The sequence below is a fragment of the Sturnus vulgaris genome, chromosome 4 (genome assembly GCF_052056855.1).
Source record: "Sturnus vulgaris isolate bStuVul1 chromosome 4, bStuVul1.hap1, whole genome shotgun sequence".
NCBI lineage: Eukaryota > Metazoa > Chordata > Aves > Passeriformes > Sturnidae > Sturnus > Sturnus vulgaris.
Window position 1 is genome coordinate 9324578 of NC_142246.1, and position 27840 is coordinate 9352417.

Sequence of the window (27840 nt, forward strand, 5' to 3'; positions counted from 1 at the left end):
TATTTTTTTTTAATTATATCTTTTGCTGTCTGTAAGAGGGACATCATTTACTTAATAAACTAGTTGTTGTGTAGGTGCCCTAGTAACGTTCTGAAAATCTGCATTTGTCAAGTAGTCATATTCTGAGTAAAGTGAGAGGACCTTTCCTACTGGCAGTTCCTTGGTGTGGGAAGAGTTAGTGTCTGTTTGCATCTTGGTTTGACCAACTTGCTGATCTGTTATGGCAACTTCATGCTCAAAGTGCTTTTAGAACGTCTTGGACCTTTTTTGGGCATAAGGCGTTTAACTAGGTACAGCAGAGTAACTGGAGTAGAGGACATTAAAAATTAGGCAGCAGCTTGTAATGCTGTATTGCTACTGAGCAGATCCTTGTATGGACCTGTCTGAGTTGCACCATAGGTGCTGGTGGCCAAATGTGTTTTCCTTTGGCAGAAGTCCATGTGGAAGCATTGGCGGTTTTGTTTGAGTAAGCAGTTGCACAGGTTTGAGCTAGTCAGTGCCCAATGTAAGCCGTCTTGCAGTGTGAATAGGAATGGATACCTAACAAAATAATCCACGTCAGACAGTCCTGTTTTTTGTTCTAAGTTTGGAGTGTGTCAAGCACTGTCTGAGCTGGGAGACAGAGGTCACAGACCCTGTTTGTTGTGGGTGCTGTTGTCTTGTCCCTGTTGGAACACCCTTGGGTTCCAGTGCATATTGTTACAGATAGATTGTGTATATCTTGGTTTTTCTGCTCTTCTTACCCAGATTGCAGACTGCCAAAGATGGAAACCTCCTTGACTTGGGAAAGTTAGAAAGTTCATTGCTGTCATTTCTGTTCCTACCTAGGTCAGGTCAGAAAGTGAATATGGATAGGGAGGAGAGATAGGGCAGTTGATAATATAGGGAGCTGCCATGGAGCTTCAGCTGACTTGGCAGTGCTCCTTCCCCTGATTATGAGCTTGCTTTGACTGCTGTGTTGACAATACCAAAACCAAGTCTTTTAAAACTAAAAGACCTGGGATGAAAATGAAACTTTTCTTCTGTCTTTCCAACTGGTTTTTGTCTTACTAACTCAATCACAACAATGTATAGCCTTTTTCATTCTTTTTTCCTCTCTTATTAAATGATGCAGTGTTTTTGTGGTGTGCTTCTACTGCCCAGTTGACCAGATATACAAGAGCAGCAGTTGTGAGGAAACTAATGTGTTTTCGGTGTCATTAATTATTTTCCCTGTGTATTAATAAGAATTAATCAAGTTTCTGATGATAATGAAGTTCATATCCTCTGCAACTGCTGAACCTGACACACCCATCAGTGCTATTTGAAGGAATCCATAAGGTTTCTGTTTGGATAATGGTTATGATTACTTCCAACATCTGGTGTTATTGTTGTGCCTGCTGGAAATAAAATGATTGAGAGGAAACTGGCCTGTTTTACTGATGATACTGCTTCCACATTCTGTTTGACTTTTGACCTTTCTACTTTTTTTGGAATATAATGAGCTGCCTTCAGTGAAATAATCTCAGCTGGAATGGCAAACTCACTAAAATGTATGGGGAAAATCCATGACAGTACATTTTAGAAGTGGCTTATATCATCCTAGCTTGTCTTTTATTAAACGTGAAGACAGAGAGCCACCAGGTTGCTTATTTTATCTCTGACATCTGAACTTAATGACATTCTGAACATCCAACTTGAAAGCAAAGTCTTTGTAAGTAGATGATCTGGATTGGAAGATGTCAGTTTAATCATTGTGATTCTGTCTTTATGCTGTAGATTAGTAAATTTCTAGGATGAAAAATTTGGTCTTTCTGAATGTTAAAATTCCCAGTGAATTCAGGACAGATTTAATGTGGGTCAAATTAGCTTTCAAGTCCTCTAGACTTGCTCGATGCTAATTATTTCTGCAGCTATTGACTTTGGTGCTGGGCTTTTCAGCTTTCTGTCCCTAGTGGTAACTATTACAGACATTGGGTATAATCTCTGAAAATCTTTGACACTTTTAATTTTGACTTACTATGAAGCACATGTCCAGGATGTGCTTGAAGTCAGATTGTCCCATACATTTTTCCAATCAGCATTTCAAGCACAAGGATATATTTTTCTCTTTCCTTATTTTTTATTTGTTTTACACATTACCTTCTTTACTTATGTATTTATTTTCTGTTTTTTAAAGATCCAAGTACAAACCCAGCCTATTCAGAAGAGAGGTTGGCTCATGAAGCTTTGCAGTTAGAAAAGCGCTTGAGCTTGCTGTCCCATACAAGTCGCCAAGGTAGTGGAGGTAAGAAGTATCTTTAATTAAATAATAATACATTATGCTCCTTCCTGCCCAGGCTTTAAAAGTTATATGGCCTGTGTTATAAGGTGTGGAACTTACAAGAAAAATAATAGAGAAATGGTCATGACATTCAATTTGTTTTGTTTCTTTGTGAGGCAGTTCTTTAACAGCATTGTCTGAAGTCCTTTGATGTAGATTGGAGGTTTTCAATTCAGCAGCCTGTGTTTTGAATGAAACACTGTTAACCCAGGAAGACCATTTAGGATGCTGAGTCCTACTGAATTTTTGCATATAAAACTTAAAAAGAACTGTCTGCATCAAATCTGGTATCTGCTTAATTACCTTAGTCAGTGCAGCCTGTGAGATGGACTCACTTGTAGGGTTCACACATCAGGCTTAAAGCAGATTTTTGCAGTAAAACATAGGACTCCTGTGCTTTCCTCTGCTATCTGTACATGCCTTTTCTGGAGTTGTTAGTGTATCAAAATAGAATTGGTGCCTAGCACTGGATTTGTAAAAGGGCCTGTGCCCTGAGCTGCCATTTGACCTGTTTAGTAGAAGTTAGATCATCTAAACATCTGCTTTGCTCTTGACTCTAAAGCCTACAAGCCTAAAAAGTGTCCCTGTGGAGATCCTCAGGAGCTTAATTATATGCTTATATACATGTCCATGGCTGCTTTGGCCTAGACACTGCTAGGTAATGTGGTTTGTGACTGAATTCCAGTGAGACTTCCTGAGGTTTTTCTTAATTAGCACATAACTAAGTTTAACTGAATGGATAGAAAAAAATGAGACTTGATAGATAAGCATGTGTGGTTTTTTTAAAATTTTTTTAAAATTTTTTTACATTTTTTGTTTTTGTTTTTAATTCAGTTTCTTTGGTCAGAAATCACTCCCCAACTTCATAAACAGTTTCTGCCTTTGTTTCTTTGTTTTCACATTGGTTTTATTAAGAAAGAAGAAAATAACACTGTGGACTCTGTGGGTGCTACAAAAAAGTGGTTTTGTATTTGTTTGCTTGTGTGATGTTTGTGTTTTGTCCTTGTGCCCTTTCATGCCAATGTTTAATTTTTTTTCATTCATATTCTGTCTTTGATGGCAGTAATTACCTTTTACAATGCCTTTCTTGCAACTATAATTGAGGAAAAAAATCTTGCAATATAGGTATAAATGAATCACAGAAGATATTTTTGTATATGGATATGTAAACGTTTTTATAACAGTATTTTTTTAATTTTTATTTCTGCAGTGATGTATGATTGTATTTTGGTACAGCAACCCAATTAACTGTATGATGTGGTCGTTGTGATGCACACAGAGAGAGAGACACACACACACCTGACTCCAAATTGGTCAAGCAGCAAAAGACCCCTTTATTTACATTATATGGCTATTTAAGGAAATCTAACAATGAGCATGGATCGGACAGTGATGATGAGACCTTTCGACTCCACTGGTTCCTCACAATGTCAATCAATGCTCGCTTCTTCCAAGAGGAATGCAAAACAATTCTGTTTACCAGAAAGAGTGTGAAAAAGTGTAACAAGAATATGTCAACATCAGAAGGCCAAAAACACCAGGGCAACAGTATGAAAGTAAAATATGTTTGAAAAGGGGAGAACTTGGTGCATAAACTAAAAATTTAGCCTTGAATGTAATATGTTCCACAGTGTGGTAGGGTTATGGCAAGGTAACATACCATTGCATTTTATTTTTCCCATGAGCTTGTGAGTTATTGCAGGAATTCTGTCTTTCTGAAGGCAGTTCCACTTACAAAAAGCAGATGGAATCTCAGGGCCCTTCCTGTTTGTACATACTTGCCGTGCTTGAGTCTGTTGATTGTGCTTTAAACGTAGGTTGATGTGTTTCCTTCTTTTCTAGGAGATGATAGGAGTATTTCAAGCTCATCTTCGGATACCAGCCACTCGGATGTCAGCGTTGGGAGCAGGCTGACAGTGTGGCCTGAGCAATCTTCAGCCAGCACCTCTCAGGAGAGCCATGGACTGGCAGCTGCAAAGGGCATTCACCTGGGAGAAGAAAAGACCCTTCCAGAAGGGGCACGTGGCACCACTAAACCCCCTCCGAAGCCCCTCCAGTCCAGACATCTGCAGGAAATAGGTCGTCAGAGTTCTTCTGACAGTGGAATAGCTACTGGTAGTCACTCTTCCTACTCTGGGAGCTTCTCTTCCTATGCTGGGAGCTTAGACATTTGCCATGGTGATGAGTTTGGATCCTTGCTAAGCTTGCCATTGAACTTTCCTTCAGATCAGAGTCTATGTACTTGTCCTCACAGTGAATCCCAGAGAGGTGTGGGATCAGAGTATCAGGTTCCCAGCTCTCTCAGACATGTTTATGATATACCCAGGAGTGTGTTACAGGCAGCTCCTAAAGAAGTGCAGCTGAAGAGTGCAGATTCCACACTACCCAAGGACCAGGCCCTGCCTGCTCAAACTGCCAGTGACCCCAAACTGCTACGACCACACTTGGAGGCACGGAGGGGACCTGAGCACAGCCAGCACAGAGGGAGGCCTTCATCCTTACTCACAGAAAGCAGCAAGGACTCAAGTGATGAGACATATGTGGATTTTGTTTCAAGGTGGTCAGACACCAAACCACAAGGACAGGTGTCAGACTCCAAAAGTAGTGAGTTGTCACCACCTGGTGGGGCCTCAGCTGACCCCTGTGACACATGTAGCCCCCACCTTGGGATGACAAGAGCTCTTTTTTCATCTTGTCCAATCTGTGGTGGACTAAAGGTAAATACCTAACACTGAGCGGATGCTAACGAACTTAGTTAATATAGCATGATTAATATAAAGTTATCATAAGTTGTAGGTCATAAGTAATGTTGTTTCCTTTATACTCTGAGCAAGTAATAACTTTCTGTTGTTTATGCTGAAATGGAGAGGCTTAGCACATGGTTTCCTGAAAATCTGTGCCTAGTCAAGGAAACACTGAACAATATCGACCACAATTATTACTTTTAGATCAGCCAATTTTGGCTTTGGGTACATGTAAGTGAAAGAGAAAAGTCTTGCAGGCACTGGACACTGACCTGTCTTGCTGCTGGTATTTACAAAGAAAGAAGGGAAGTCAAATAATATGTGTTGCTCTTAAGAGGATGTGAGTGCATACTTTTATTTTATTGCTGTTTTTCTTTTCTTTGTTACTCTAATTTGAACATGCCTTTCACAAGAAGCCAGGTTAGACCTGTTTCTCACTGGGGAAATACAAGGTAGTCAAGTCAGCATTGCAGTCCAGTAATGTGATTGACCAGTGACAGGTGCTTTAGAGCAGGTACACAAAAACTCACTAGCAGTCTACAGACAGGACAGTTTATTTGCAGGAAAATTTATTTTTGATCACAGTCATATAAAGATTTAATACCTAAACTAGGGAAGTTCACCTGCCTTTCCGAACACATTTGCCAGTATCTGTTACTAAGACTTTGATGTTCTTACAAATTCTTTTTGTATCTGCTACATTCTTGTCTTTTTATGGCAATAAGCTTTATACATTAATTGTACATTGCAGGAAAATGTATCTGATTTTATCCATGCTGGAGAAGAACATTTTTTTCTTTTTTTGTGAATGTATTTGCTAAACTAGAAGAAGGTAAAGCTGCTTGTATTAGTGAGCTGTTCAAAGGCAGGAGGAAGGTTAGAGGGAATGCTTAATTTAGGGAATGTGTGAAGCAAGGATTCAGCAAGAGAGACTTCAGCATGAGGAATTAAACACTGCCATTGAAGTGTGTGCATTTAATTAAATGTGAGATTACATAAACTGCTGCTATGAAAAGGGCTTGAATGCCTAGTAGGTGATGAAAGAAAAATTAAAAGGTTATAAATTTGAGGGATTGTTTTCTTCTCATGAGGTGTTTCATGCATTTGTATCAAGTACCTTCACATATTTGCAAACTAGAAAGCTCTCTCTGGCTGGGACACTTGCACAGCTCTGTCACAGCACCTTGGATGTTACTGTGTCATGTGCCTGCAGCACTTGGCAGGTAGGGAGGCACTTGTGGGACAAGTTTTCTAAGGCTGTGGTCAGTAGGATCATTGATCTTCCAAGGCCTTCCTTGCCAGCCACCTGCACCACAGGCCCTCACAAGCACTCTAGCCCAATTCTGGAAATGTGGCCAGGCAGTGGGGTGCACAGCCATGTATGTGTTTGCTCTTGGCTTCCAGCAGCTGCTCTCTGTAGTTAGGGAGAATTTGGGGAAAATGACCAAGACTGATTTTTTGGAAGGGCTCTGCTTTGGGATTAGAAAGTTCAAAGGTGGCTTTGTTATAGTCAGAGAGGAAAGAAGTAATTCAGGTACAATTAGCTCACATGGTCCAAATATTTCTGGGTGATTGGAATTGTTGGTTTAGATGTAAATTTATCAGATCTTACCCTGGATATCTGTGGAAGATGGGAAGCTGAAAGTGAGTATTTCATTGGATGTCTTCAAAATCAGTAACAGCTGAATTATGTCTCCACAACTGCCTGTTGACCCTAATGACATAAATACCCACATCTTTTATTGCAAAGTACTGTCAAGTTTAACGGTGTTTCTAGCTGCCCTAATAAGAGAAATTGGCAAGAATTTCAGATATTGTCTATACTTAAAAAATTTCAGTGGTAAACACTGCAACCTTCGTACTAACTTTTGTTTTAGCATGAGATATGCACGTCTGCTATTTTTTTTCAAGAACCCATTTATAAGCAGTCACGAAAGAAGTCTCATTTAATTGAATGATTCATAGGTTTGTTTTTGCTTTTGAAAAAAAAATAACCCTTTGATGCACTCTCTTGAACTGTCAAGAATGAGTTATTTTAGCTGTATTTAATGGACGCTGTCTTTGGCGTTTCTCCTGATGAGTACAGTGAAAGCACAAATCCATTGGCTGTAACTAAAAAATTATTATTACTCCTTCTACTTTGAACAAAATATATTTAAGTTAGGGCCAGAAAGAGTTGATTTATGGATTGATGAAAACACCAGGTTTTTGTGTTTATATAAATTTGTGTTCAAAAAGCTTTAATGTGCTGGTGTTTGGAGTTCCTTTGCAATTTTGAGTTAAGCTGTTAATTAAATTGTGTTAATGGCTTTTAAATGCCTACTATTTAAAGTGACCCGAGTAGAGGAAAGTCTGCAGCACTAATTAGGGCTATAAGCATTTCTTTGTTGTGTGCCCTGTACATAAACTTGGGCAAGTGGAGGTTAGGTTTGGGCGAGTTGCGTGCGCATGTTGGAGTTCAGCACATGAAGAGTTGGAGAGAGGTTGCAGATGAAGATGTGCTTATGTGGAGGGCATGGTAGGGTTCCTGACTGGGATTGACTTGCTAAGAACCACCTGCTCCTCTAATGACAAAGATGATGATGAAAACAGGGAAAGCAGACCCTGGGAAAGTGCCAGGGCTCAAACAGAAAACAGGGCAAGGAAGCCTTTCTGTCACTCTGCATGAAAAACAGAACCAGCATGAAAAGAGTTACTAAATATTGCTTCTATTATTTGTATATGGTATTTCATATTAGACACTGGGGACTAAGAAGCAAGCATGCAGGGTGATTTGCTTTCTGTTGTACGTAATTGTGCTGTGCTCAAGATGTCCTTTACAGATTTCCAAGGTGTGCCTTTGCTATGTAATTTGACCTAATTGATTTCAGTGCTGTAGATGATTGCAGAGGTGAATTCATTGTCTATTGTAAGTATAATTTAAGCTCAGAATTGATTGTTACAATTTCTGAGTAAGCTGTAGAGATTTATTATTAGACTTTACTTATTACGTTTTTAACTACTTAACTAATACTAATTTGATGAATAGAATTTCCTTGTATGCTTGTTGCTCTGTAACTTCCTTTGATGCTATAGTTTGAGAAATGTCAACTTTTTTTATAGGGTGCTCCTTTTTTTTTTTACACCACCATTGTTTGTAAATTTTCTTAGAAGTCTGAAAAATAAAATTATTTTCCAACTGGTTTTGTCCTTTTCCATCTGACAAGTTCTGCGTTTTGTTTTGCTTTGCTTTTTGTCCCCTGACCTTCTTCTTCTTACAAGTTGAATCAATAAGGAGTATTTATGGCTGTCTCTTCATGGTACTTAGTGTTATACTCAAATCCCTGTTGACAGCTCCAAACGTTCCTATTAGTAGAAATTACATTTATATATATCTAGCTCGTGCTAAACTCATATTTATGTCAGTGGGAGTTCTTATTTATGTAGAAATATAGTCACGAGTACAGCTTTTGTAATTAACTTGCCATGATAGAGGGGGAAAGAAATTGTCAGTTTGTGTGTGGCTGTTGTCATCAATCTCTATTGGTATTCAGCCACCTATTTAAGTTGATGATTTTAATAAAATACCAAGGCCTCATTGGGGACAGTATGTTGCCAAATTAGGAGCCGATGTCCCCAAATTATGTGTGAGATGCTTGTATAATTCCTGCTACCACAGTGATTCTGTGCCTCAAACTTTGAATCTCCCAGCATATCTGTAGTAAGTGGAAATACAGAAATGTTGTGGTCTTGATGGATAAACGGGGTTTTGTCCGGCAGCAGGATCCAGAGCTCTGAGGGGCTGAGAACCCTTCCCTACACAATACAGGGAGGACTGGCCCCTGCCTTGGGGGTACGTGGATCTCAGTTTAAGTGAGGAGTTGGTTTGGCTAGGTGATAGGATATTTAACTCTTTTAGTCTGTCTTGTAGAAACAGCTTTGTTTTGCATTACAACTCCACAGGAAGGCATGTGCATGTCATCCTTGAGCAGGCTCTTTACTACTGTGATTGTGCAGCACCATGTCCCCCTTTCAGAGCTGGTTAATCACCTGCAGCCTTGGGTGAGTGCAGAGTGTCTGTGTTCTAGAGAAACTGTGAATATCTGTGTGTTCCTTCTGCATTGTAGACCAGGGAGAAAGACTAAGCCTAGGAAGAAGCACAGCTGATGTGACTTCGGGCAGAGAAGGAGCTTGAACTCTAGAGCATCCTACACTCTGGTCTCTTGCTGTCTTGCCTGGACTAATTTCACTAGGATCATGAGAAGGCTGTCACTGGGTCAGGAATATACCTTATTCTTCCAAATCCTGCACAAACCCCTGAACCCTAGGGTTAGCTGATATTTCTCCTTTCATTGTAGATGCTGCTTTTGAAAGTGGTGAAAGAGAAGGCCTGTAAGGTGTTAACTTGCCTGGTGAAATCTGAGAAATGGCAGCTGCATGACTACATGGCCATATCTGTGTAACTGAGAATGTTTTAATTTTTTTTGGCTTTTAATCAAGTACTTTTCTAATGTAGTACTAAAACAGATACTAAAGAAATCACAATGTACTGTTATCTACAACCTTAATTTAGCTATCATTTTTTTGGTTGGGAGTCATTACCTCTTTCCCCAGGAGACTGAGAACCTTATGTGTTTATCTTGTACTGTGTTTATTTCCATGCTTTCTCTGAGAGTGTAGGAACATGATTATTTGTAATTGCACATCTTTTACATCTCTTTTCAAAGACTTTTTTTTTACAGTATTGATGTGTGGTGCTGTAACATTTTATGCTTCCTCCCACCTTTAAAAAAGCTACAAGCTGTCTAAATTCTCAGCAAAGAAGGATGCATTTGTCATCTACAGCATTGTTTCTGCTTGTATTTCTGCTCTAATCAGTGCTCTGGGCAGTTAGGCAACACACTGTCAGAACTATAACAGGAACAGTTTACATCTCAGAGGAACCTGGAAGTCAATTGTCATTATTGACCTGAACGATGTGTTTGTGAGGTTTCTGTATCTGGGTCTTGCTGACGTTTTGCATGAATTAGAAAACTTGCTTTTGTGCTCTTTTCTTTCAAGATTTAAGTCCAGTTGCTTTTATATGAGTTCTGGCTGTGATACATGAACCAGTAGTGATGTGGATCTCCCAGCACGTGTCACCACTGAATGAGTCTGCCCTGGACAATGATTTGGCCACCTGGAATTTTACGTACATTACCATTATTGTAAAAGGCTCTGAAATTTTTACAATAAAACAGTGCTATTCTTCAGACTTTTCAGAGATTCAAAATCATAAAGCCCACCAATTTTCCCACACCATCTTTCTGAAATAGAAGAAACCCATGATCATTGCTGTCCTTGACAATGAAATGCAGTCATTTTTGGAGCTGGTTATGCACCCAGTGCTGTGCAGATCAAAGATGAGCAAAAGTATGTTCTCCAGCTGAAGATGAGAGAGAAAAGGGGCAGAAAACAGGTGGATGTAGTGTCAGGCTTAGAGCTACATTTGTTTTGTTTTCCTCTTTGTAGTTTTGGCCAGGAGCCCAAGGATATTGTAGAGATGATCTCTAGTCTCTTGATCTCATCTCCCATCCAGGTCTGCTTATGCACTGTGTAGAGATATTGCTTAATGTCAGCTTGCAGGAAAGGAAGAATTTTTTTTCCTTTCCAGTTCCCCAGTTAACTTGTACATTATTGTAATTGTTCTTGGCAGCAGGCTTCACTCTCAAGTGCTCGAGAAGAGACCCAGCTTCCTTTTCCATTGCTGTTGGTGGTAAGAGCTCATATAAGTGATACAGCTCTTCCAAAGGTGTGCATAGAAGAGGTTAAGGGGTAAGGATTTGGATTTGAGATGTCACAGTAACACGAGACATGCCAACCCTACCAGTGCAGTGCATATCTGACTTGCAGGAGGTTACCTTATCTTTTATCTAAAAACTATACTCAAGGTACTCTCCATCTGTCATGAAAGAATCCTCACAACTTTTGTGCAAAGAATTAGGGTTTTAATCTAAATTTGGAATAATAAGAGTTGGCACTTCTAGGGATCTGGCACTAAGGGGAACAGACAGCCTGTGGTGTGTAATGGGGAAAGAAGTGCCTGCCACAGAAGCACTGGTAAGTGGAATGATAACAATGTCAAGAGAAGAGAGCATCTTTCCTTACAAGAGGGAATGCAGACAAGTAACTCAGCAGAATTCATTCTTCTGTACCAAACACAAGTGTTGCTGGATTGCTTTTCTGTCAGAGAGCCTTGGAGATATTGATAAACCACAGGATTGACCTTCCATCCCCATCACAATGAACAAATGGGAAAATTGGTTTCCTCCCCTAAATACAATCAAGCTGGATAATAGCTTTTATTAATATTAATACCAATGGCTACTTCTTCCTCTGTTGGGAGCAGTAGCTTTTCTGAAGAGAGAGAAAGAAATGCTTTGAAGGAGGAGTCATTGACAAGAAAAGCTGGAAAAAAATATTCCCTTTGGAATGTAGGGTTTGTGGGGCTTCTGGTTTTGATCCAGCTGTAAAGGAGACTCTTCAGATTGCTTGGAATGTGGCCAAAATGAGAAAATGGAAGGCTTTTTTTTCTCTTTCTATTTCCCCCCCACCCTCCTTCCAAATATAAATTTATTTATTTCTGGAAAAACTCCACAGAATCCTACAGTGTTAGCACACACTTTCTATCTTCATTTTCTAAAAGGGTGAAAGTAAAATTCACCTTCAGAGGAAGGAAACATAAAAAGATGTAAGGAAGGCATAGATTACATGGAGCTGAACTCAGAGAAAGTGAGTAACTGCAGTAGCAGCCCTGGATTAAGATTCCCAAGTTTGATTCCCATATGGTTTATTTCCTTCTGGAAGATCATAAACAAAGTTACTTTCAAAAAACCTTAATTCCTTGACTTGGATTTCTGAAAAATGTTTGTACTGTCTGCCAGCATTCTATTTTTAATGTTGTACATTAAAAAGACTATGCAGGAAATATTTTGTTTTGATTAACAGTCAGTGATATCAAAGTAATTGCATGGCTCAGAAGGAACTGGCGAGTGTCAGTAGGATAGCAATCATTTAGATGGGATGTCTGGAGGGCTGACAGCAGCTCACTGTGAGTAGATGAGAGGACTGAAAATAGATGCTCTGTAGGGGTGTGACCTTTCCAACCAACCTTTTTTGACAGAGCCACTTAAAACTGGAAGTATGCAAATCAGAAGGGTGAAATGTGTTCCAACAACATTATAGAAACTGTGCTTAAGCTTGTCCATAACTCCAACAAGACAAAGGAGTGGAATTGGTTTTGGTAATTCAAGATTCCCAATATGCTTATTACTTCAAGATATCCATGGAAATACTTTGTCTGGCTGATAATATGTCAGCAGAATTACAATGAGTTGTAATTACTTCTAATCAGATTATATCTGAAGGTATTGGTTGTGTTGTGGTGTAGGTAAATCCTTACTCTTTGTCATATTTGACCCTATTCCAAGTTGCATTACTTTAGTCATAAATAGCAAATAATTTTTCCAGCTATTACGTCTGTGAAATGTAATAATATGGTAACAACATCTTCATATGGGTAATGCAATTTTGGCATTTGTTAGCATGAAAATATGTGGCAACAAATCTACTGAATAGAAAATGGTTTATTACCTGCTCCACTGAACCTGCTCCATGGTTTCATTATACTGAAACCGAGGAATGAATCACTAAAATATATTTATATGTTCAGAACTGAATAAATGCTTGCCATAGGCAAAGAAGGTAGTAAATGTACATTAGCCATTATGATACAAAAATGCCTACCAGTTTTCAGGATGGATTGTTTTTAAAGTTCCTTGGGATTTTATGTATTGCTTTATTATGCAGAATTCTGAATGCTTCTGCTGAAATGCCAGAGAACTTGACTAGAGGAGAAAGGAGAAGGAATTCTTTAAAAGCCCACAAGGAAAATAAGACTGTCAAATTTACCTCTCCTGCAATTGTACAGTTCTGACCAAAATGTGCCTCTGAGTTCAGCAGAAGTCTTGCATAGACTTCAGCTCCTTTACTCTGACACTCCTAGAAGCAATACCACTGAAATCAGTTAAAATGTTCACTTCATTAGAGACTGGGGCTGCTTGTGAGTTAAAATAAATGAGTCTTTGATATATAAAACAGACAAATTTCAAACCCTGTCCCATAGTAGAAGAGTGGAATTGACTACTGTGGACCTCAGGGAATACAGAAAGAATCCATGCTGAAATCTGGTGTTCTTGCTCTGCCTGGCTTAGTGTTGAATGCATTTGAAAAACCTGTCCATCATGCCATAAAGCTGCTTGTCTATAGCAGACAGGCTGCTGGCAGGAGTTTGTGATGGCAAAGTTGATGTTTTGGGTGCTGTCTCATTTTATGGAGAGAGGTAAGAAGCTTGAGGTTTGGACTGATGCAGGGATTTTGTGCTAGGGTTTTCTTATGACCAGCTTACCTCACTCTATCTGTGATATCTGTATTTGCTTCCCAAGGCTGTTTGGTGTTTCTACAGGACTTTAGATCTTGAAAATTATTTCCAAGTGCTGAAGATTATATTAAACGCAATGATGTCCACATGGCAGTGAGAGAGACAGAAAGTTTGTTTGCCTTTTAAGAGAACTGTGGACAGAAAAGGAAGTCATTAATGAGAGTTGCTAAAGGAAAAAAGCAACCTGCCAGGGTGAAGAAGCCACTCCACAATTTTTGTTTTAAAATGGTGGCAAGTCTATCACTAATTTTTATAACTTCAACAAATAGTTGAAAACTGTTTTCTGTTTAATGAAAGAAAACAAAGCAGTGGCACTGAATAGATTACTTCAAGAGAATTTTTTTTGTATGTGAATTTGAGCTTGAAGAATGGTGTCTTTCAAGAACAGCAGTTACCGGAAAAAAGTTTTGAATGTAGGAGCCCTTACACTCAGTTGATTCAGAAAATCTGAGACTGAGGACATGGCAGTTGAAGATCAGCCTGAGGGCTGAGCGATTTTTTAGCATTTAGAAAGGAGCAAGGTATCAAGAACATGCTTGAGGATATACCTGAACTTCAAGCCAAGTTGTAACAACAGAGGGAGGAAGAAACTATATGGGTTTTATATTTTCTTACTGTATTCCTTTCTAAAATCCTTTTGGAGAGGCACATTGTATAAAATCTAACTTTGCAAATTTTTTTGGATACAATGAGTTGCCCTCTCCCCCCCCCCCCCCACTTCCTGTATGAGATCAAAAGCCATTTTGCCCAAGCAGGGATGAGGTAAAACTGAGCTCTTCTCCAGGAAGATGTGTGAGAGCAGATGACTGCAGGGAACTTCTGGAGCAGTGTTTTTGGTAACCAATTGACCCAATTGGATTCTCTTGGTTATGGCTAAACTTAGCTTTGAAATGTAAAAACCAGGGTGACACAGTGAAACCTCGTTATTTCTTTTTTAAAGTGTGAAAAAACTCCTTTTACCAGTTGCACACAAACTTTTCCTAAACTGTTCCATTCATAAATGACACTGCAGAGGGAAGTGCTTCTTTGCATTCTGGCCATCCCTGCTAGTGTAACAACATTTTGTGCCTTGAAAAACTATCTTCCTTCAGCCAGCAGTTCAACCAGTGAGTGTCGGACAGAAGAGTAGGGAAAAATGTCATGTGGAGCTACTGTTGTTTTTCTGTCCCCTCTGGTTCAGCTCTAGGGAAATTTGATGCATCAATATAACAACACAAAATCTGTGCATGTGTGTCAAAGTTAGACTGAACTTCCTTGGCTGGGATGAGGATGTTAAGGTCAAAATAAGTGTGATTAATATGATAAATGAAAGCCAGGATGGGGTGAGTGAATACCAGTCATATATAAAAGGGCTTCTAGGCTGCAGTAAAATGCCTTTACTGCATGCAAGCTCTGCTTATATGTTTTCCTTGGAGCTATCTTTTATGTCTTTCCACAGTTTTTTTCCAAAAACAGGGTAGATGAAAGAAAGCAAACCCTGGGACTTTCTCTGCAGAAGTTCAATCCCATACAAGTCCAATGTTTAGATGGAAAAGGGGCTTTAAAGTTGACTTTGTGCTCCCAAGTCTTGTCACATGAGGATAGTGGGCTATTCACAGGATAAAGTGCAGCAGCCAGCTGTCAGTCAACTAAAATGACTGTTTCAACAGCTGGGAATCAGTGGGACATGAACTCTGGCTGTATTCCCTCTCCCCTAGCCACATCCTCTGCAGTAGTCTGGATTCTGTGGAATCCTCTGCTAATTCAATGCTGATTGGAAGCAATTTTGGATGTACTAGAAATTTGAGCCTGGAAAATATTAAGGAAATATAAACCTCTTCCAGATCTGGCTTATTAGAAGGACAGAGAATATCTATATCAGGGTTAGTAACTGTATACTTGAATCCCCTGTAGCACAAGGAAAACATTTCCACATGAAGTTTGCCGATTCATCTCATTCCTGGAGACACAAAGTCAAGCAGAACACACATGCTAACTACTATAGGAGGCTTTGGAAAAAAATAGAGATATAATTGTGCCTAATAATTTATTGCACTGCTCTCTGATATAGAAGAAGCCTGGGAGCAGCCCCCGTGCATAGTTAAGTATCTGTATCCTTTGAAGCTGTGCAGCATAATTATAGTTTCATTACTTTTGACAAACCATAATTTCAGTGATGGGCCAGGGATAAAGAAAAACACTTGTCTTAATTTTACTATTTTGAGCTTTTCTTCCCTTATTTGTCCTTCTCCTTCATCTATTTCTTTCTACTGATGATCTCTGATTATCTTGTTAATAATTTTTTCTGGAAGAAGTTGACTAACTATAGCTCTAAATGTGAGGTTGAAAAAGGAGGAAAATGAATGTGAAGATCATATTGCAAGGCTTTCATTTTTATTCTTCATAGGCCCATAATTAAGCCCACTCTAGTTCTCTCTCTGTGGAACAGGATGCACAGGTTATAACAAGGATTCTTTTCTCTGTGTCTTTATGTGGAATGGGCTGGAAGGAAGGAATCAAGTAACTAGTCTAATGTAAATTGGCATAGCTCCATCAGCTACAAGACAGGCACAAGTGTATTTTTAGTGCCAGCAGAAGCTAAACTCACACTGTGGAACAACAGTCTTTGGGGAAGTAGAGGAAGAAAAAGACTTTTCTTAGGGCTTTCCCCAGATGAATGTTTCCAAATGGTAATTAAAGCTTAACACAAACTTTCTCCATCTCTAAGAATCCACAGGGGCAGGTTTAATTTGTCTCTAATATCTTGAGATTTCACTTTTCCAGCTTTTCAAATGTTTTCATTTGAGTCCTTCTCTATTTACTGTCACTGCAGCTGTAGAGTTGTAGTTGAACTCTTTATTTGCAGAAAAGGGATCCCTTTTCTTCATGAATAGCTGGCTTGGATTTTAAATCTTGTTGTAAGCAGAAAACCTGGGTAAAGGGGATACTTCATGCACTTTTGTGTATTTTCCATTTTCCATAAATTGCTACTTTGCTAACCACAAAAGCAAGGCCACCTGAATCCCTTTGTGAGCATGAGTCCAAAGGTCCATATGTTAATGATGGTCCTTGTTTATTTTCAGCCTCTCCTAGCTTCCTGCTCCACAGGACTTTTGTACTGACTTTGACTATTTTGAAATGGGTTAATGCTCTGACCTAGAACTCTGTGGTTTCTATTGGGCTGTGCTGTTCTGAGAAAATGTACAACAGTGCTTCCCATTGGTCAGGTTTCCACAGGTGTTTCTGCAGTACTGAGATGCTTAGTGGGGGCACAGCCAGTCTTGTGAACTTTGAAATGCAAAGAGAGTGGATCATGCATTGATCCATGGGAGTGGATGAGGTGTTGCATCTCACCTGTGAGCACCTTGTCTCTCCTGTTTGTGTTATGTGCTGAGCAAGAAGAATGAGCTGAGAACCACACACTGATTATTTGTCCAGGAGTCAAATCTGCTGTTTTCATCCTTGTTTGGGCCCATCTGAGCCTCACTTTCAGTGTTATGGGAGTTTTGCTGGAGTCTCTGCCTTATGTGGTTTTCTTGGGTGCAGAATGAGTGGAAATTAACAGATCTGTTGTACAAGGAAGCTCAGACTATCAACTGCGGGGAAACTGAGTGTATTCTAAATAACAAATTTTCTTGCAGAAGTGTAATGCTACCCCCTGTTGGAATTTGGGAATATGAAACATAAACCAGAATACATGGAATTGAAGCCTCTGACTTTGTGTATATTACTTTGTTTCCATTGCACTTGACAAGACTTTAGAAGTGTCAGTCTCTATAAAAAAAGTATTTTTTTAACATAAAGAGGGAAGCTTTTTTCCTTCCAGTTATCAACACTGAATTAAATTTAAAATATTCTTTCATTATAAAATACAGCTGCAGGCACAGATGCCTGTCATTTTGCTGTCTTTCTATAGAATACAAATGTATAACCTATTAATATCGAATTTTATTATTCACAAATCTCTTCATAAAGGCCTTGCAACTTCTAAAAGAGATGCAGCCTCTCTTTGCATGGCTAAAGCTTCAGTGTTTACTGTGATTCAGCTGCAAGCTGAGGAAGAGCACTTGTGTTCACCTGTGGGAATGGAACTGGCTAAGGCAATGCTGTGGGTGCACTGCTGGACATTAGGCAGTCTGCAAAATGTGTGTTTGGTCTCTTGTGCTTGAGCATTGCAGCAGGAGTTTCTGTCTGTGCCTTAGGAGAGGTGGTTTAACAGGAACTGAGCTGAACAAGGCTCTGGGAAGGGGAAAAGGGAATGTAATGTTTCTATGAGAACATCTCTAAAAAGCTGACAACACTGTTTTGAATTGGAAAATCTGCTGTGTGTCTTAATGCTTAAATTAAAATTGTTCCTTTTCATAAAACTGCAGAACATCATCTGCTACTGTAAATCAGGACAGCTCAGCTGAGAAGTTGGGGGGAACAATGTAGATGATTCTAATTACCTGGAAGAACTGGTTGTCTTTATTTTGGCCCTAAGAATATATGACATACTGAACTACAGATTATATGGGGGTATTTGCCTTCATTCTTAGATCTCACAGTTGGAGAGAAAGCATTTATCATTTCTGAGCTGAGTGTGGTTTATTTTAATGGCAATTGTGTAAGGAGTCTTTAATGCCCTGAATGGTAGAATGATTATTATGAGATACCTGGTGAAAGATGAGGCAGTGAAGGCTGATATTAATGTATTGTATTATGTACCTAGCATCAATTCACAGGAGTATTTGTTCAGGGTTCTGTACACTGAAATCAGGAGATGCTGTGACCTCATTGTTAAGTCTGAGGAATATATCCTGTGACATTTGCATATGGTGTTTTTATTTTTCATGAATAATAGGTTTTAGTTCCTGTCTTCTAACTCCTCCACCATTCTGGCTGTGTTTATCAAACATATTGGATTAAAATTGGTTTCAGAGGCAATTTGCTGTGTCTTGTGTAGCCATTTCCTCTGGCTGGTGGAATTCTTCAGCCTAGTCCTGGCTCCTGCTGTGAAAAGTCCTCCTGGTATCATGAACAAGGAGCAAAGTGTTCTCTGACTGTACTTCAGTGTCTTTATCCTGTGAGGAGTGTTCAGAATCTTAGATGAGCTCATCTCTTCAGCAATATTCATAATAATTAGTGTCCATCTTTCCATTTGTTTCTTATACAGCTCTCCCTAGAGGGTTTGCTACTGCAGCCTCTCTCTCTGCAGATTGTCACTACGTTTATCCCTACAAAATCTCTGTGAAATAATAAAGTGCTTCTACTGTATAGAAAGCAGTGCTTCTGAATTTTACCCGTGGTTAAAGAGGAGAGACCCTCAAATTCACAGAAAATATTAAATAAATTTGTTTGATTTGGAGCCATCATACCAATCTTTGAGGAACCATAAGAAGCTCAAACCTTATGAAATTAGTAAGGAATAGTACAACAAACCCAAACCCTCAGTTTGACGGAGGTGGCAGAGTGTCTTTATTTTATTTATGTATTATATCTTGTAGTTTTGGGCATGCCTCTGTAATCACAAGCTGTCTAGCTGATACTGGTGTTAGGATAGTTTAGGAGGGTTTGGTGTTGCGTGCCTTCAGACTTTGCTGTTGACTTGGAGTGAGTGCTACTGCTTTGGGCCAGCTGTACATTCTCCTGTCTTATATTTTTGTCTAGCAAGTATTCAAGCTTGGCTTTGTAGCAATGCCCAGAGACAGACACAAACATCACTGATGTGTTTACACCAGGTATTTTATATGCCTTGGATGGTATTGCATAGCTACTTCCTCTAGAATTCTGTCTGAATACTTCTGTGCATAATGAGACCTGTGTGTGATGTTAAAAGGATGTTGTTCAGGTTGAAAAGTTAAGCTCCTCACTGTTCAGGAATTGACAGATTTACCATTGCTCATGCCATCCTGATTGTACCCACACATTGTGCCTCTCTTGTGCAAGGAGTGAGACAGCTGTCCCATGGAAAAATTGGTATGTGACCATGTAATTGCATTACAGTCCAGTTCAGCACACTCCTAGTGTGACTGTCCAGTGTGTAGTAATTCTAGGTCTGGTTTTGAAAAGCAAAAGACAAGAACAAATCATGTGCCTTGTTGCTGTGTCAGTTTCCCCCGGGGCTCATATATTATCAGTAGCAGAGCTTGAAATTTGACCCTTCAGTGTTGCAACTGAGATTCCACCATCTGAATTTCTGCTGCCTGGCAGATGGATCCAGCTTCTGGCTTTTGTGGTGGGGAGCTCAGCCCAGCTTTTCATTCTCTCCCATGAGTGGGCAGTTTCAGAGTATGCCATAGGCAAGTTGTGTCATTTTTGAAGGTAATGATCCATTCTAATGTTAATGGTTGTGTTCTGGGTTGTGTGACAAGTGGCTCTTGGCTGCAGGCAGCTGGGAAGCCCAGAGCAAGGAGCAGGAGACACCTCTCGACAGAAGCACATAAGAATCACAGCTACAGAGGCCTCTAAAAAAACATGAGAGAGAAGATGGCAACACAAATCTGGACTAGAATTAAACAATACTTTTGGCTGTTTCTCACCTCTTGTTTTTTGAACAAGACCTGTAACTTGTAGATGAGCAGATGTTGATTTTCCCATGGGGGTATATTTTAAGGGTTATGTTTTAATGTGGCACAGCCCACATCTTGCCAGTGCCACTGAAATTGCCAGCTTCATGCCTCATAAAATAGCTGATGTTTGGGCTTGGCTGAGCAAGTGGAGATGTTTCTGAACTGACTTCAGCAATCTTTTCTGTAGGGTGGCTTGCGACAGATGAAGCTGAGTAATCAGGAGTTTGTGAAATTGGAGCCCTGCACCTGAAACATGCTATGAGCAGGAGTTTGTTTCATTTGGAGTTGTTAGGATGGATCATAGAGGTTAAAAATTTTGTCTCTTTTGTTCTGAACCTGATCAACTGCTGGGTGAAACAGCCCATCAAGGCAGATGACCTTTAAAGGTTTTCCATGTGCCTGTATTTATTGACCTTTCCTGGGAACTTTGTTTTTCTTGTGGCAGCCTAAGAATTCAAGCTTTAAACTTTACTGCAATTTAGAATAACAGAATAAGTCATAGTCTTTAATCCTTACAAGAAAAGTACTATAACTGTCAGTTTCATTAGGGACTGGTTCCTTTTTGCTGAACTGAGTTTTGCAGAATGTTACCTTTTCTCTTCCATTTTATAAAAGCACTTTAAACTTTTCTTTGTGATGCTGATTTTGAAATCTTCATTCAGGATCTCTCATTGAGCCCTTTGCCCCTTTGTGAAGTTTCTGATAGTTCAAGTTCAATAAACTGTATTATGTGACTGTAATCTGCTACCTCCTTCTAAACACAAACTATGTGAAGCAGTCAGAGGATTGTGATGATGTGCCACAGCTACACACAGCAGGCAGGAGAGTGTTTGTTCCTTGTTGGAGAAGTCTGCTTCACAGTTCCTGCTTTCCAGGGACTCGGGGATTTTCAGTCATGATTTTCATGGTTTCCTCTTGATAAATTGGATATTTTGCGTAGCCTTGTTACTACGTTAGCTTTAAAATAAAGGAAGGGAGAGGAGGAAAAACAATATAGATAATCTCCTCTGCGAAAATTAAGCATTTGACCAATGTTGCAATCAAGCCTCTGTTTATGAGTGCATTTTTTGTTTGTGCAGAATAAAAATCTCACAATGCAAATATTTACTTCTATTACTGGCAAGTACAAAGTCCTGTTTCATAACAAGAATAATTTGGGAGTCTCTCGTTTATGTTGAGCCTTTCTTCTTCCAGTCCGAGGACTCAGATTGAGACAAAACTTCATATATATGATTGGACCAAAGCAAAAGAAACCTAAAAAACATAGAATATTTTGTGCTGGAAGGACCTTTAAAGGTCACCTAGTTTACCCCCTCTGCAGTGAGTAGGGACACTTTACACTAGGTCAGGTTCCTCAGAGCCCCATACAGCCTAATCTTGAATGTTTTCAGGGATGGGGCATCCACAACTTCTCTGTGTGACCTGTGCCAGGGTTTCACCACCCTCATAGTAAAAAATTTATTCTGTGTATCCAGTCGAAATCTATCTTCTTTTATTTTAAAACCATTACCCTCTGTCCTATCACAACACAGTCTGCTAAAAAGTCTGACCCCATCTTGCTTATAATGCCCTCTAAGTACTGAAGGGCTGCTCCAAGGTCTCCTGGAGCCTTCTCTTTTCCAGGCTGGATAACCCAAAAATCTCTCAGCCTTTCCCCAAAGGAGAGGTGCTCCATGGGCCCTCCTATCATTTTCTGTCCATCCTCTGGACCTGCTCCAGGAGGTTCATCTTTCCTGTGCTGAGAACTCTAACTCTCAGTAGGCGCAGAATAATGGAGCTATAAAAAGCTGCCAAACTTAGATGAGCTGAAAGAAAAGCTTTCTTTCTAAAGATACACAAAGGGAATTACATAAGCTGTGGCTGATGAGGTGTGTCTGAAATGCTGACACAGTTATCAGGTGACTGGCATTTCATTCCTCCTGCCAGTGATGATGGAGCCCTGCTCGGCATTCAAACCTACAGAAGCTAGTCTGCTTTTTCTTGGAAGTGTAGGTTACTCCTTTTTAGGAGGCAAAATAGGAAACAAAAATATTTTGGCTCTGTGAAAATGCTTGGCTAATATTGATCAGCTATCCATCATAGCCAATAATGGGAAGAATTATTTTTAAGACAATATTTTCCTTTTTTTTTTTGTTTCTATCCACCTAACTTGCAAGCTTCTGGCTCCTTGAGGTGAGCTTGCAAAGCTCTTCTGGTGCTTTTTGTCACTATGAATCTGGCAAAATTTCTTTTATAGCCAGGAAACTGTGCAGTACAGTATGTTTGCTCCTTGCTGTGGAGGTTATATTAGATGATCTGGACTTTTTGGGCTGATCTTGAACCCACAGACTGAAATTCCCAAAAGCAGCACCAGAGCAGGATTAGGTATGTAGTCACTGAAAAATTGTATAGGGATGGGTAGGCCTGCTTCTCTTCATATGGAACAGTATTTTTAGCTGCTGATTTTATGGTTTTTTTTAATGAGAACTGGTGTGATCAATCACATATTTAATGAAATTTAAAGTGAGTGAAAGTTCGAATATAATAAAATGAAACTTTAAAAGAAAAAAAAAGGTGAGCAGAAGGCAAAGATATTCCAAATATACACAAAAGGGGGAAAAGAAAATCCCATTTTGATTTTGAAAAGGATTATGTTCCATAGTGGTTATTTGTACACCTAGAAATAAATGCCAGGCTTAAGTTCTATTTAACTCTTTAGGGCAACCTAGAATGACCCAGCATATCAAACCAGTGGGTTCTCCTAACATCTAGCACTGAACTCTACCCAAGATATTTGGAAGCAGAACATAAAAAATGAATGTCATCTGATAGCAGCCAGATCACTAGCAGAGCTAAAATAGCCCTGGCCATGCAGCTCATGGTGTGTGATACAGGAATGGTGCAGATCTGCTTACGGGGCTGCTGCAGTGGTGGGGTGGCTGCAGCCAAGAGCTGTGCATCACAGACCCCAGCACTCAGCTCCTGGGCCACAGAGAAAAGATTTGGTCTTTAGATACAGGTATTTAACTTATGAGTGATACTATGAGGCATGCAGGCCGTAGGTAACCATGTTAGTTTTTGTCTGAGTATCATAGCAGGGGTAACAAAAGCATACGATTGGAGTGAGGTCACTTACCCCTTTTCTCCTCTGATGTCATCATTGGGTGGGTTGAGATCTGCATTTTGCTCTGCATTTGAAAACCGTGCACTTACACTTGTACATGATGCCATAATACTTTTAAAAGGTTCTCCACAGGCAAGAGCATGTTTTGCTGTGTTTTGTAGAATTATAAAAGGTAGCTTTTATGTCTCTCTATTGTTCTTTCTGCTGAGTTGCCTTTGCAGTTGCCTCTGTGAGTGAAGTCTCTGCCTTACAGAGGATTACAGCAGCAGGAGGCCTCAGAGTTGCAGAAATAATAGAATATGATTTACTGAAAAGGGAAATGAAGACAATCTTAAAGACTGAAAAAAATAGCTTAAAACACTGCTTTTATTTTTTTAATTATGTCAGGCTCATTTCTTTATCTAATCAAAGCTGATTCTTGTAGTTGTTTGTTCTTTACTATAATTTCAATGATACTTTAACTGTGTCCCACATCTGATGTAATTTCACACATCAAGCTTCTGTTGGCATTTTTGCATCTTTATCAAATATAATCTAATATTTTCTGAAATGCTGTGGGATGCTTCTTCTCTTTCAAAAATGAATTCTTGGCCACATTTCTGATTTCGTCCCCTCCCTTCTACTTCTGTATACTTCCTGTATTTAATCAAGTTTCTACTTCTCATAAAGATTTTTCATTCTAAAATTTTCTGTTTTCTTTAGGGAACAGCAGTATTACAATCTGGAGTCTTACCAGCTATATCAGGTAGGAGCCATTTAGTTATTTGCTTTATTTAACAATGATGTTTAAGTCTCAAATTGTGATAAGAGAAACAAAAGATTTATGGAAACAGAACTAAATACTCTTTTGAGAGGTGTCCTGTTTGTGGTTGGTTTTGCTGCTGCAATTCATGACTGGCAGTTATGAAGTACATTGTAATCTGTAATAACCTTGGTTGAAAATATTAATATATTTGTTTTTCCCTTTCTTTTGTTAATCTGAAGACGTTCAAAGTTGTCAGATTCTTTGAAAAGCTGCTTAGTACCTGTTCTACTTACATGTTCAAAGAACACCAATAAATTTTTCTTTTTAGGCTGTATTAGCACACAAGGCACACTTGATTTATGTGTTCAGTGTGTATAGCCAGTTTCCTAAGTAACACAAAATCACAGGAATGAATCTTCACCAGAAGCAACTGGAAGATGCTTCTCTCATGTCCGTGGAACTATGGATTGACCAACAAAATCACTAAGGAGAGAACAGTGAGAATCTGGCCTGGAAAGATCATTTAGGCAAAGGCACCGAGCATCCTTGCATTGTAAATCACTCTGTCAGTAAAATGTGTTGGTCACCTGAGTTCCCTGTCTAATGCAGTCAAACTGGTCTGGCATCTTTGAATTATCATTTTACTTCAAAGAAAACATTTCATAAGCATTTAATTTTGTCTGGTTTCTCTCCATCTTAGACCTTGGAGATATCTGTGCAAAGAATTTGGTTAGTATCTTAAATACCTTTCAATTCCTTAAATAGTTTACCTGATAATTCATCAGATCCATTAAATTTCATAGGATAATAGACAATAGACATGGAACAGCTCTTTGTGCTTGGGTTTCTTTACTACTTTAAAAAACCTTGGCAAATACATAAAGCAGTGTAATGGATGGATACTTGTGTGAAGAAATCCAGTAAGATACTCAGGATCAGGAGGTGTCTCTGGAGAAGGTTAAAAGTAACTTGCTCCCTTTATCTGCCTTAGCAGGAGAAAATCCAGAAGCATTTAGCAGATCTTGTTGCTAGTTATTCCACTCAAGTCAGTGGAATTACTTTTGATTTATAGAGGTGTAAGTAGAAGCCCAGATTGGATCATTAATTTTATCTTTCCTTCTGGTACTCAAGTGTCTTGTCCTCCACTCAAACCAAGAAAACCAAAACAATTATGATTAAAGTGTGTGTGAATACAGGGAAACTTCTGCTGCATGTGGTGGGTAGAATGTTATTTCTGTACTAATTTCAGTGTCAAGTTAATTTTGGATGCAAACAACATCTGACAAAAAATTTAATCTCATACTATTCATGCCTATGAGGGAGTTAGCTGTTTTGATAAAACCTATCACGAGGCAAACTAGAACTGCAAAAATACAGGACAGATTTTTATATCAACAGAAAGAGAATGTACAAGACTGAAGAAGTTTGAGCAGGTTCATTTTATTATCTGTTACACTGGGAAAATATAATTTATGAAAAGAACTCTTGCAGGAATAAGTATAAATGCTTAAGGCCAATGTAGCATCTAAATCCCATGACTGAAGTTTTCTTTGTGAGGTTTCACCTCTCAAATGCTCCAATATACCAGTACAATTTTATTCTTCAATACTACAACTATTTTTCAGAATACAAAAGGAGCTGAAGTTTTCTGTGTCTCATTACATTTTTATTGTCCTTAGCTATTTAATTTCGTTACTACTACTATTATTATTTTTATTATTATATATTAAAATTCTGTCTTTCATATGTGTGAAATTTTAAATATAATTGAACTTGGCATTGCAGAGTTTTCAAAATAATGCTGTAGCATTTGAATATTTAATCTAAGGCATTAACTGAAGGTCCCAGGGTGCTGAGCAGTCATGCTGTTCTGTTGGACCAAAGGAACTGCATTAGAACTTGGCTATAGTTCTCTATTATGAGAGATTATTGTCCATTGTTGAGAGTAAAATAAAGGCACACTAATTTGAGGTAACTACTTTCAAAACCTGCATTGTGCATATACATGGCAAGATCCCTCTGCTAGCATGGATGATTGTACAGTGACCCAATACCCAGATATAAAATTTCCTGGTGTAGCAGTTCACTTACGAACACATTTCATTTTTATCATCTTTTCATTCAAATACACTGTAGAAACTCATTCCTTCCTGGGAAACAGGTGCCCACATGTTCTATGCAATATTTTTGCTCTTGAATGTCTCAGTTCTGTAGCAAGACATGGAATTATACAGCCATGGAGCAATTGTTTAGTATTTTTCAATTTATTGGTAGAGAATGTGGGTATTCTCTTTCTCCTTTTAGTTAGATATGCTGAGCAACAGACTCACCAACTTTAGAGAATTGTGTTTCATTCTAATTGCAAACAGAAAAGTGTTCTAAATGTGGCAACAATTCTAAATTGTATTACTAGATGGAAAAAAACAAGTTGGGGTGAATCATTTAATTCTGGTTTAAATAATTTGGTTGCCTTTGTTATAAATAGCTTTGTAAATATTGATTAGAAAGAGAGACTGAATTAGATTACTTGAGTTTGTAGGAGGAAAATGTTCCCATTGTTATCATAGCTTTGTACTACAGATAAAGGTAAGGGATTCTTTGGAGTTGTAATGTAAACTCATGTGTGAATGTGTGCTCTTAAGTATAGTAGACTGCAATTATAGTTATGATGGACCTGAAAATACCATGACAGATATAGGTTCAGAATATAGGATAGAGGTTCAAAAATAGGATTCAGATTTCCTGAGTCTGCTGAATTCTGGAGACACCTCAGTTTAGTACATTTTGTGTGAGCAGTTCTCATGTACAGAGACTCTCCTGACTGCTTAAGAAATCCTGTAGCTTGATCTGGTGGTTGCAATTTCAGAGATAAGTATGAAGGTCTTTTTCTCAGGAACTGCTTACATGCTTTGAGTTAAGGGATTGTGAATAAGATCCACATTCAGTGTTGAGAGATGAAACAATAGACTGCACATTCCTTCACAGAATGGTGAGCTGAAGAGCTTGTCATTATCTTCATTTTCTTTCTGGTACTATAAACCAAATATTGTAGGAAAAATAGGACTGAAGCAGTTGTCTAGTGACAGTCTTTGGCCTGAGGTTTGGATGTTCTGTGTATGTCTGGCAGATGTTTAGTTTTGCAGTGAGAATCCTTAATCCACGTTGAATCATCTGAAGTCCTCTGCTATTCTTACATTTACAATGTATTTCCTAGCAGTTGTGCTGTTTCTCATTGTAATTTAGGGCTCCTATATAAATCTTGTTCTCCTTTCTATTCCATTGCAACACCTTAGATAAGGAACCTCCAGCTCATAAGGGTGAATGGTTTCCTTCAAAATATTTGTATTTTCTCAGTTGAGTAGAACTCTGTCACAGCAATCTTCTTTTATGAATGATGTTTAAACCACGAGGCTGTTTTGTGTGGAGGGGAAATGCCACTATTTTTGTCCTTAGGGAAATGCCACTATTTCTGTCCTTACTGCCAACCCCTTCCAAATGAGCTGAGCAGCCTGAATCCCAAGACTCCTATTTAGAGAAGGCAGGCTGGGAGTGCTTAGGGACACTGCAGTCCCTGGAGAAGGCATTTCATGCCAGCTCTATGTACCATATTTCAGAAAATTTCACCCTTTCCCAATTCCCGTAGGGGAGCTGGTTGCCTGGGCATTCCCATGAGCCAGACCCAACCCTGAGTATTTCAACACTCAAATTTAACTTCCCTGGAGGGAGATCTGATCTCCCTGTACCTCTGTGCCACGGGCTCTGGCTGTGCAACAGCCTGTAGTTGAATGGGCAAGTAACAAATATGATCCCAGGGAAGCAGTGCACTTTCAGTGTTGCTTTTTGACCTGTAAATTATTTCTCTTCTTTTCCATTTCCCCCCTTATTCCAGAGGAGCAAATTCCTCAGCATTGCAACAGACAGTCTTGCTCTCTGACAGCCTCTGATTGCAATACCAAAC

The 27840-nt window shown here is 39.1% G+C and overlaps 1 protein-coding gene across 2 annotated transcripts in view; it reads left to right on the forward strand.

Moving 5' to 3' along the window:
• DOK7 (docking protein 7) overlaps positions 1-27840 on the forward strand; it is a 58416-nt gene that overhangs the window by 18486 nt on the left and 12090 nt on the right. For both annotated transcript variants that reach the window (XM_088163069.1, XM_014895287.2), the window contains exons 6-8: positions 2159-2266; positions 4145-5019; positions 23840-23882. In XM_088163069.1, coding sequence (XP_088019195.1) covers positions 2159-2266; positions 4145-5019; positions 23840-23882 — 1026 coding nt within the window. The remainder of the gene's footprint in view (positions 1-2158; positions 2267-4144; positions 5020-23839; positions 23883-27840) is intronic.